This window comes from Triturus cristatus, chromosome 6 (genome assembly GCF_964204655.1).
Source record: "Triturus cristatus chromosome 6, aTriCri1.1, whole genome shotgun sequence".
Taxonomy (NCBI): domain Eukaryota; kingdom Metazoa; phylum Chordata; class Amphibia; order Caudata; family Salamandridae; genus Triturus; species Triturus cristatus.
In genome coordinates, this window is record NC_140589.1 from 427,879,186 (window position 1) to 427,891,448 (window position 12,263).

Here is a 12,263-nt window from a genome sequence, read left to right on the forward strand (position 1 = left end):
CATCCCCAATTTGCTAAAGGCCTGACCCTCATATAACCTCCACCCCAACAAAAACAACAGAAAATTGGTATCTCAGGTGGGGGGATACCCATTGGGGGACGTAGCGGTGAAATCCTCTCCCAGATCTAGTAGGGAGGGGGCCGCCGATGCTCAATCACACCCCACTACCATAGCCAAGCCAAAAGAAAAGACGTGGTGTAGGACGTCTGGTGGAGAACCCGTGACCACCTTAGGGTAGGAATGGGGCAGAGGACAGTATAACAGCACTTTCGGTTCGCCATACACATAGTAGAACTCTTATTCAGCAAAAATAGTCACACAGGCCGGGCTGCATTATGCATATACATCAGGGGAAAAAAACATTGGTATGTTTATCAAATACTTCAAACAATCAGCCCAGTCAATAGCGTCAGTGAACCTGGGCAAGCGGATTCGCAGGGCCCAGCCCCTCTTACTGTTCAATCATCAATGTACGATGTGTGGGCCGGTGAGTTCCGCTGACATCGTAGAGACCTGGCGTGTTCCATCGCTTGCCTGGGATTAGTGAAGATCTTGCCGTTAGCTGCATCCCCAATGCACAGCCTCGCTGGATAGAGCATAGCATAAGGGATCTGTTCTTTAAGCAGCACATTTTTAACATTTTGAAATTCCTTCCGGGCTGCCTTCACATTGGCTGTGAAATCTGGGTAAAACGAAAAGACATTCTGGTAGGTTGTTGTGCCTTTTTGTCATGTTATGCGCAGAATAGTATAGCGATCCCTGAAATTAAGCAGTCTAGCAATTATTGGCCTCTGGGGAGCGCAAGGTGGGGGGGCGCGACGCCAAGGCTCTGTGAACTCGCTCCACAGCAAATAGGGTTGTTAAATTTTCGGCTCCGCAAACATCTCGAAACAGGTCCTCCATGTAGTCCTCCAAGCGCCCCACATTGGTAGATTCAGGAAGGCCCAATACGCGAATGTTGTTGCGGGGAGGACGACGAAGTGTCTCAGTTTTCGTCGCCTGCCCCGCTTACAGTCTCGAGGCCTGCTCCTCTATCCGGCGCCGGCCGCTTGCGTGCCCTCACCGTCCCGAGTTCTCTACGCTGGCCCCCCACTCACCTTCGCCAGCTGCTGGAGCGGTCCAACTCAGTCACCCAGCCAACGCGATGGCGCCGTGTCATGCAGCGTAGTCCGTGCCGCACTCCGGTCAGCTCCAATTATTCCAGCAATGTGTTCCTCTGCAGCTAGGGAGCTCGGAAGGCGGATCCCCCGATCTCACTCCGCCGCCATTACTGCAGAGTCAGAGCACTTCACCTGCTGCCGATCTCCCTCCAGCAATCTCACCGTGACGCAAAACACCTCGCCAGAATGGCCACGGAGCCAGCAATACAGTCCCACCGAGTATTTCAGCGGATGGCTCAGTAGGGCAAGGATTTATGCAGGATATCATTCGGCGGCCGGCAGAGCAACACTACAGTGCGGCCATCTTGCCGAACACCCGCAAACCTACTAACTTGCATGTTTTAAGGGTTTTCAACAACTCGTCCCTAATCTTTCCATACTGAGAAATGGTGGAAATTTTCTCCCGACAATGGCAGATGCAAACCTTCTTCCAGAGTTGGGAAAAAGTGTGGTCAGAGCGAAAGGGAACTTGCAAACACTCAGATTTTTGCATGAGCAAATCAACACATGCATATTTGCTCATGCTAAAAAGCAGGTCACAAATATTTTCCAGGAGTACTATTTCTTTCCTACTTCTGTGAATTCTTGGGAATTCACAAAAGTGGTATAGCTGCACTTAATGCAAGGACATATCCCATGGGTGCATTTTTGAGACTTTCTTTAATAATTGGCCCCCTAATTTGGTCTGGCATTGACAATGACTTTTTGCGTTTATTAAAATTTTGTCTGTCTCTTTGTATCGGCTGGCTTCACTGTGAGTGACAGCATTCTGCTCTTTTACAAGGAGCATATCGGCACACATAGTAGTTTTGTTCAGTGCCAGTGTGTGCTTTTTGAGACCAAAAACTATTTTTGATTTAGCCATTGTTTTTTTATAATGGTGAGGGCCCGCAGCTCCCACACCAATAATGGTTTTACAAAAACCATGCCAAAACAATTCACACATTGAAAAAACTAAAAAGCTAACCACCAATTTCAGACCTACTGGCTTTGCCAATGCTCGTTAATTTTGGTTTCCGATAATCTTATTTAAACTGGTTAAACTGATTTTCCATTATGAATACTTTTGGGAAATACTAGCATGCATCAACACGTTACTAAATGATGCTGCAAAGAAATGGTACCTGAAATTTTACAGTAGTTAAGAAAAAAGTTTTTTTTCCTGCTTTAATTTTTTATGAACATTTTAATTTGGAAGCCAAGAATCATAAATCTTGCTTTCAAACTTCTGCAAATATTTGTATCACATTCATAGAGCATTCTGGGAGCATTATACATAGCCTCATATTGCTAAACTTTGAATACGTGTGTACACATTTTTATACTGGAGCCACTGTCAGTAGTGCAGTCAGAGCTTACTTCATTTACTTTGAGCGCTCACCCCAATAACAAGCATTGGCATAGCCAAATGTCTCGCCTTTGGGACCTTATAAGTGTTTAGCCATGCAACAGTTGATGTTGTTGCACCAAGGATATTGTGCTTGATAACTAAACACTTATAAGGTCCCAAAGGCGAGACCTATTGGCTATGCCACTACTTGTTTCGGATATGCTCTTGAGATGGAATGGTATCTGTGAGCGATGCCTTCCTGAATGATCATGGAGTACCTTTTGAATTGTTATCTTCTGTGTGGCTTTTAACCCCTACATAAAACAGAGCTCTTCCCCCCTATGGATAGCACACATTTTTGAGGATGTTTGCCACATGTATGGCTAGTATCGCAAACGCCGAGCTCCAGACCTTTGCAGATTAAAAATTGCGAAATCTGTTTGCCAACTGATTGCCAATAATATGTTATATGTTAAAATGGCGAATTGTAAACATTTGAAAGTGTCCACATTTCTGTGGAAACAAGAGCGCCATGTTGTTTCTACATGCAGAGTCTTGGCGTGCATGCGTGTCACGTAGCCATGCAGCAAACATAAACCGCACCTACCACGCACATCTATTTATTCGTACGGAAAATAAAATGGCTTATTCCAACCAATCACTGGGAATACAATTCCTTGATGTTTTTATTTCCCAATGTCTTGTTCATCTCACACATTTTGCAAACGCACACAATCGGGAATATTTTATGCAAATGCATCTGCATACTTTTATATACTAAATGCGTAGGTCATCTTTCTGAACAAATGCAAACACATGCACAGCAGCAAACACAATGCCCCGCACTTACGAAAAACTACATAGAAAGCACACATATTATATCATACGCATACGAAAAACAGGGAGCAGTCATACTTCACACAAAGCAAAAGACACACAATTGAATGGCATGGTGAGCAAAAAAACGATTGATTTAGGCCCAGATCTCTGTACTGGGGTGAATGTATGACATTGTTCTGCATTCTGTCCATCAACTGTTGTTTTTGCATTTGTCACCCCGAGTGGGACGGGTTTGCTCAGACGTGAGTCCTGTGCTTTCCATGCCACTGGAATCAAGCTATCCTGGCTGAAGAGGGGTGAAACCCCGAAACCGGTCCTAGGATGCTTGTTCCAGTCCAGGGAGGACCTGGCTTGGCAGTTCGGGTTGGACTGTTCCCATGAGGCACAGGGTCAAGACTGATTTACATATGGCTGGGTTCAAACTGGAATGGCATGGTGAGCAAAAAAACGATTGATTTAAGCCCAGATCTCTGTACTGGGGTGAATGTATGACATTGTTCTGCATTCTGTCCATCAACTGTTGTTTTTGCATACTCCACACAAAGGCACATACATTACAAAAATGCACACAGACATGTACTCACAAAAAAGACATACATACGCTGAAGGGCACACAAAACAACAGAGTTCGTAGTCAAGCACGGAATACAAACACGCAGTGCATACACATATTACACACGCATACTTAGTCACTCCTATATAAAAAATAATAATTCACACCATGCAAAGGCGTTAGAGAAGCTTTTGTATACATGCACAAATGCACAGCTCAAAGTCACAGTCATATGTTACAAATAGTAGGACTACTACGGAACTATATACCAAGTACAAAGGCGTACACAATCTACACAAACACAAAGGCACAAGCACAACATTCGCACAGCACACACACGCCATAAAATGTGACACACACATTGTACACATTTATTGCACAAGCAAACACGCATGAGCGTTTACATACACAATGACTCATGCACAAGCTCACAAGTAACGTGCAGTGGGGTACACACAAAAAAACATGCTCCTCTATGCAAGCACACATATAGAATACAAAGAAATACACATTTTACAGATGTAGACAGTCATACAAAGGCTTGTATACATTGTACACTTAGAAGCAATCTATACAGACACACATTGCACGTAAGCCCTCACACACCGATGCTCCTCTGTCTCTACTTTTAATGGCCACTCCTACATTCACCAGCAACACTGACACACAAATCTCATGTGCACTCACCCGTGTTTCTGACTCTTTAACACACAGTTATATCCCAGCAACAAACAAGCAAACATACGCATTGCAAACGCCCTGCTCGGTACTGCATACTCCCTAAGTGACAAAAGTGCATGTGCCTGGTAAAGAGATGTGCCTCAGTATAATATAGAAACTTAGAGGGGAAGAGGCTGCAGAGGAAAAACAAGAACGACATACACACAAGATGAAATATATATGGGGGCAATGTGCGCTACATTTCACTAAAGAATGCCAGCGACAAAATACACAGGGCCACAGGGTGTTAGAAGGGAGGTTGGGACAGTGGAGCAAAGAAATATAGCAAAGAGAGTGAACGGAGGAATTGATGCAGAAAAGTACGAATGAAACACTGCAATGAGTCATGGGAAAAGAAGGAAAACGTGCATGGGAAGGGAAGCAAGCAAGCTGAACGGCAGGGGTGTAAAAGGAGGCGAGAAAGGAGGAGAGAAGGGGGAGGCAAAGTGGCGGGAAGAGGAGAGGGGGCATGAAGGGATCGAAGGCAAGGGAAAGAAAGGAAAGATGGACGAGATTAAGAGGAGCCACAGAAGGACTTCAGAAAAAAGAAGGGAGGAAATGGTAGAGGAGAAGACTCAAAAACACTGGAAAGAATAATGAGAAAAGAAAACAAGCCGCTTTTATTAATTGCTGGGAAGCTGCGTCCCCGAAGACCCGGCGGAGGCGGTAGGTGAGTTTTCAAACTCACCTACTAAAGTCTCTCCGAGCAGCGCATGCACGCTGACTCAGCGAGACCTAAAAAAGGCTTTCAATTAATGAACCATAAATACAAGTTTGAACAGCATTAACATATGGACAAAAATATTACCTAAGCTGCAGACAGTGCCCTTCCCTGATCCATAATGTGGTACTGCAAACTGGCAGCCAAAGAATTTGTGCTGCAGGGGTTTGGGCCTACTTGTCTCAAGGACAAAATACACATGAAAACTTGTTGCTCTTGACCCAAAACAATATGTCCTGGGCGTCGGACTATAGGAATTCCACGTCCCTGTAGCAGGTAGACTGCAGATTCTAAGATTCCTTCTCTGACTGGAGACTCGCCTTTGAGTTTCTGATGCCTTTTCTTCATGAAAGGCTGCCTTATTTGGATTCTAACTAATATATTGTTCTATTTTATAATCAAATATGGATTGAGGGATATTAACTTTCAATATTGAGAATGATGATATTTTACTAAATGACTAAAAAGATGAAAAACTAAAACTTTTGAAAATAAAACCCTTTACCTCACGTTAATTCTCTTTATTCACTTAACTGAAAGTCTCAATGATGTATTGCTATGTAGATGATTGCTCCATACTTCTTCCCGACGAGCAAAGGTCCATACAACCAGTGGTAGGGGTTATTTAATTATTATACCTTAATATTGAGATTGCTTCCTCAGGGGAAGCTAGCCATTAGGACCCTGGGTGGGTTTGGAATTATATCCTGGCCCACTCTACTGTGGTAGGTGGAATCATCTCAAAAGATATGACTGGGAGGAGGATGGAAGAATGCAAGAGCACAAGAAATACCTATTCAAATCCACCATATAAAATATCCATCCCCAAAACAAAACAAAGACTGAATCTTATTAATAGATAACAAAAAAGTAAACTTATCAGGTTAATTTGTACACCCTCTTACAACGAGAAACCTCAAGACTATCGGTTTGGACACAGTACTGATTCACATCACCAGCACTCTTTCAAAAGCACATAAACAGAGCTCACCTAGACATAGCGCTCCTACTAGCAAACAGAAGATTTACATAACGTTATGTTGATTTGTAGAGTACACTATCCCCCAGGAAGATATCCTGGCACTAGGCAGGTGTGGGACTAACCAAACGAAGGGCCTATGGGACTGCTGTCAGCAGGAACAAATGTTAGACCAAAGAAAATGCTTACCAGAATCGTTACCACCCACACTTAAAATCTCAGCCTGCTCAGACCCAACTGCACAACACTGCGTTTAAACCACCTTCGTTCACCTAGAAAAATCAAAGATGTACGCGCAACCTTAACCACCTTCGCAGGAGTAATAGATTTTAAGCAACCCTTGACAACTTCCTTAAGCTTGCTGATAAAGACAAAATCGTCTACACCAATGGGTTCTATGAGGTCATTTCCTAAACTCTAGCTTTCTGGGCAGAATAGTTGGATAAGTCGGATTTTAGTGTGCTCTTGAGACAGTATAACTTTGCCTAGTGCATAGTAGGAACCCCCAACACTCCAATTTCCCCACCCAGACAGCCGCTGACTGGAAAGACACTTACCAAGGTGTGCACAGACGAACCCGTTATGGCTGTTAAGCTACCGATAATGACCTCTCGACATCCAGTCCTAGTCCTCCTCCAGGCGGGGGCAAAGAGAAGCGCAGGGACAGGGCCATAGGCGGGCATCAGTGTACCAAGAGCCGGGGCCTACATGTCAGAAAGACAACTCGAATCCTTTGCAGCATCTGCAGAAGAAGCAACAGACCGGTAATTGAAATAAACAAAGGACTCCACTGCATCATCTGGCCACGGGCGCCTTCTTGGCACAACAGTTCTCCGGTGCGCTGTAACCGGTCCTTTGTCTTTCACACTGACTCGTTTTTGTTTTTGAAGCAAAGTATTATTTTAATTTCTATCCTTCTGTGGGTTTTACTTAAATTGTTCTGAAACATGAAGAGTCGCTCCTACTGCCTGTAGTATAAATTAACGAATGAGTTTATCAAAAGGCAAGCATATATATATATATCTCTTGCGCAAAACAAACCAAAGTATACATTCATCACATCTTCTACTTGAGTCAACTGCGGACATAGTTGAAGCAACATGGCGGCGGTGTTTGCTATTGATGCAACCAGGCCAATGTTTCGGTCATGTCCTCAGTTACTGAGGCGGACAAGCGAGAACCGCCCCGTCACGTGCGACAACCTCAGACAGCAAGCCCTGGATATTTTTGTAAACATTACCACTTTGCATGATGTGAATTCCTAGCCCGTACCGATGATGTTTAAATGTGAAACTTCACGGGCAAAGGAATGTTTGTAAAACAGGCGTGACAGTGTCACATTTGGTAAGCGGAATTTTCCGAAGTATTTAGAAGTATTCATTATCGTATTTCATATCATGAATCATATAGGCCACTAAACCTAGTCTCTTTTTTTGCATAAACTGTAGCAATTTTGGAATCTGGATTTTGGTGCTTTTGAAGAGCGCCGCATCAACTAAACAACTCATTTTCTCAAAAGTAAATAGTCGCAGTTTAACTTATTGAGGATCAACCCATCAATTTAGGGGCATATCTACAAGCCCCTTTCGTCACATCATGGCAGACAGGTTTACACTACACTGGCGAGAGCTATCTTAGTCCCTTTTTAGTGTCACTGCCTGCGTCCGTCACTGTTATTCGGTGCATGTAGAGAAGTACACTCCTCCTCCGCGGGCCATCGGTCAGAGGGACAGTCATGGCTGCTGCAAGAAGGGCCCGTGCTTACTTCCGCAGTGTCGTCCGATTCTCTGACCGAGATCTCTGCTTCTGATCTCCCCAGCTGGAGACGCAGGACGAAGGGGGGAAGGAGAAGCTCGGCTACCTCCGAAGCATGGTAACTGCACCTTCCCAGCGTAATGAAAGGGAGCGATATCCTATAAGATACTTTTATTTAGTAGGGATCAGCGGGATTTAGAAACACCACTGATGTTACTGGTGCGAGCCGAGTTAGCTATGTATCGCCACTCACGCCCCGTAGCGATTAACCACGCAGTGACACATGCGGCTCCCAGGTGTTCACTTCCAAAGGTTCGGGACCTGCTCACTCAACCACTGTCAACCAAAATGCCCTCTAGTTCATGGTCAGCTTTGTGTGCGTGTGCCCTATTGATTTTGAAATACTAGTACTAATCCCCATTGTAGGCGGTTTACGGGAGAAAATGTGTGGTATCTTGCCCGCCAGCAGAGGAGATGAGTCACTACCCAGAGTATGTTTACAGTTTATCGTCAGGGGCGGAGCCCAAATAAAATCCTTGGGGATGAGGGTGAGACGCAACTATGCTAAACTACTCCGAATATTGGCATATTTTCAGTGTTTTATTTAAAATAATATTTCGTAGTAGATACAAGTTATAATCCATTTTTCTGAACTCTTCGTGTGAGACGAGCATAAGATTAAGTCACTGGTGTTCCTATACAGCTTTTTAGAACACATTCTGTTCGTTAGCGTTTTTTTAACAATAGCATCGGCAGATCCATTTTCACGCTTTTAAGCCACACCTATTGATTTTGTCAGTGCTCTGGTTATAAACCGCCATGGTGATATACACCTACGGTACCAGCAAGAGTAGCGACAGAGGAACGAGCATCCCACAGGACTGATGAAGGAGAGAGCAACTCGTTACCTCTACGCCCCTCGTCCTCAACCATGAGGAATGTCCCAATCGAAGGATAGGAAACAAAACAGGGAATACTATTTAAGTGGGCCGGGTCCTACCGGCAGTTCTAACAAGCATTTGCAATGCAATAGGTCTCGCTTTTACCCGAATTTGAGCTATTAACATTGTAAATGACAATGCGTTTTATTAAAGTTTTAAAAACCAAAGCATAAATAAAAGGCATTGTCATTTACAATGCCAATAGCTCAAACTCGGGTAAAAGCGAGACCTGTTGCATTGCAAATGTTTTTTTTTTAAATTTATATTCTACAAGCGTGCCAGGGTTCTGGTAAGATGATGTATGGGGCAATCGTCTGGTAGGGGCTGATGGGATATAAATGAAACTAATTAATGAAATGTCAAACATAATTAATAAAACGGGTTTAAGTTCCTATAACAATGTCAGCTGAATGCATGGAGGCGCAGCCTTCTCTCCTATTGTTTTAAGTTGTGTCCGCCCGTAATTCTCCCCTCTCCTGGTCTTTATTTAGCATCTTCCAATTAGGGATCTGAAAAGGGAGCTCGAGAAGAGGGACGCTCTCCAACCACCTCCTCTTGGTTTGGTCCCACATGGAGGGAATCAATCTGCCTGTCGATCTGCCGCTTGGGAAAAAATATTAATTGCCAGCTCGCCATCTTTCTGAAGTACAGTTGGACATTTACATATGCACTGCACCCGAAGCTCGCCACTGGCTGTCTAATAAACCACGTGACCAAGGGGGGAAAAAAGAGCGCAGCGCCCACTTTAGGGACACCGCTCTGTGTATTAAAGAAAAGAAAATGCAACCGAGCGCGGTGCCACTTACGTGGGCGATGCTCTCCGTATTGAAGTTAAAAAAAAAAAAAATGAACGCAACCGAGTGTGGTGTCCCTCAAGCGGGCGCAGCGCTCTGTATTAAAGTAAAAAAAAAAAAATGCAATAATGCTAGCAAACAAAAAACTGCGTGGTGTCGCTAAAGTGGGTGCGGCGCTCAGCATGTGGATACAAAAAAAAACAGCCGCCATTGTCCCCAGGGTCATTAAATAAAATAGTCCTCACTCATTTATGAGGCAGACCGGGTAACAAGCTAAGTAAAAGGTCCAGTCCTTATGGGCGGTAACTAAAGGAGACAAGGTGGTACCAAGGACGGACTAACGAGCCTTTCTACGAATCAGAAGCCAACATTTAAGAAGTACAATGACACAAGCCAATGACCAATATGGGCGGAGAGTGTTCACGGCTTCCACAGCATTGTCTACTACAGCATGCCTCCCAGAGCGAGCAGTGCATGCGCCCTGCTGCTAGGCTCGACCTAAAAAGCAGGTGTGAGACTGGTCTCTATCTGGCTCTCCATTTTTGCCCTCTGTGTGGGGAAAAAAAGAATCTTCTCTACAGCAGTGCCACCCTTCACTGCCTTTGATGTAACTTTAAAGAGACTCGCTGTAATTCTTTCAGTCTCATCATTTCAGAACTGAAACATTTTCAGTATTATGTACAACAAAGTCATAGTTGTTGCTTATTTAGCTTACATAACTAACAACCATTGGCAAAGCCAATAGCACTGACTTGTAGGTGTAATGTTACTTGTTGTATTATATATCTGTATGCCATGACAGAAGCAGCAAAATACCAGTCGTGGGAAGGCACACTATGCTAAGCACAGATTTTTACCTTGTTTATTTTTAAGCCACTCCCTTAATTACATCGGTTACGCCCCTTTGAGAGACTCCCTTATTTTTCATTCAACTTCTAGTCCTGCCCCACCCACCCACAAATGGGTGCTATAAGAGAGTATCATTCCTCCAGTACATCTCTGTCAATGTTTCAGATTGCTATGTGTGACATTTTCTTAACTTCAGAGTAATTATGAGTGACATTTCATCGACTATGGGTAACACTTTCTTGTGAGCAACATCAAGCATTGAAGATGAGGAAAACGTATAAATATCAGAAATTACACCCATTTGAGCAGCGAGAAAGTCTAAGAAGATCTTAAAAGTGCTGCAAAGCACTGGAAATGGAAGGGCACTAACCGGAGACAGACTGCGTGACTACAATTCTAAGTAACATAGCTGTAAAGTTTTCAGTTGGCTTATGTGTGACATTTTCATGTTTTTATCATGTCTATGTGTGACCATTGCAAGCCTTAATATGTGACACTATGACTGAAACTTTATCTGAAATGGAACAAAGCTGTCATGTTCCTGTATTGTAATAGAATGAAAGAATGAGCAATTGCTGACCTGCATTATGTAGCTTTGATACATCCACCCCATAATTGAGATCATAGGAAGTGCCCTGCTACACCTCCCTCACACATGTCTACAAAACTATGCACAACAAGCATTTGTGCAACACAAGCTCTTTGCTAAACATACAGACAATCCTATTACATTATTAGTAGTTGTTTTCAGTGCTCTTACCAGCACAGAGTACTTTTTGTTAAAATTACATTACCTCCTTGTAAGTCTTACTCGCTACACGATTTACGCAGTGAGTTTCAGCACCCCAAAAGAACCCTCCAAGCAATTTAGTGCTCTAGTCCTCCCATTCCTCCCTAACGTGGCCGACCTCCTTCACCCATCACCCAGTACAAGAGGAGGCACAACCCATCCCACTTACTGTTTTTTTGGTTCTGTGCCGCAGACTCTCCCAACAGATCTCCCTTCGTGTTGCAGGCCCTTCAGGTGGCTCATTTTAAAGCCCTTGGTGTTTGTGTACGTGAAGTACTTGAACATGAAGGTTGTGTTTTTTTGTGGCCATTGTGTCTGCCGGTTGGATTGGGTAGTTGTATTTTTTTTTTGGAGGTCTCCTCCTTTGTTGCGTGTTTTGCTGTATCGTGTTATCCTGCGTCCCGATCCTACATTCTTGCCCACAATCCCATCTGTTGCCAATCCTTCCAGGGAGGTCATTCTTCCCACCTTCTCTCTCATGCCTGGATCTTGGGTGGGTTCTGGTCTCAAATGGGTACAAAAAATGTACACTGCACACAAGGCGTACTACTGGTAGACCTAAGAGGTTCAAACATTTATAAATGTGCTTAACCAAGGAAAAAAGTTAAACCATTTCAATTGATTGCTGATTCATCTATATTTAACAATTTTGATTTGGCAATTGCTTTAATATGTACAATGATTAGATCATGTACAATTCACACATGTATCGGTGTGGTAATCGTTTAACAATGTTACATCACATTGCACAATATATGAAAACCTTTTTTTAAAGTGAAAATTTCTTCTTGTCCCAATGCATTTCGGGTTGCCATAACCCTTCGTTAGGGC

At 43.7% G+C, this 12,263-nt stretch overlaps 2 protein-coding genes across 2 annotated transcripts in view; one reads left to right on the forward strand and one right to left on the reverse strand.

Moving 5' to 3' along the window:
* Positions 1–7,073, reverse strand: part of CILK1 (ciliogenesis associated kinase 1) — a 422,614-nt gene extending 415,541 nt beyond the window's left edge. Inside the window, exon 1 of the mRNA XM_085610842.1 lies at positions 6,861–7,073. The gene's annotated coding sequence lies outside the window, so the exon portion shown is untranslated. The remainder of the gene's footprint in view (positions 1–6,860) is intronic.
* A 946-nt stretch (positions 7,074–8,019) lies between these two features.
* The window catches only part of FBXO9 (F-box protein 9), a 518,999-nt gene continuing 514,755 nt past the window's right edge, over positions 8,020–12,263 (forward strand). The window contains exon 1 of the mRNA XM_085610843.1: positions 8,020–8,176. Coding sequence (XP_085466969.1) covers positions 8,174–8,176 — 3 coding nt within the window. The 5' untranslated portion in view covers positions 8,020–8,173. The remainder of the gene's footprint in view (positions 8,177–12,263) is intronic.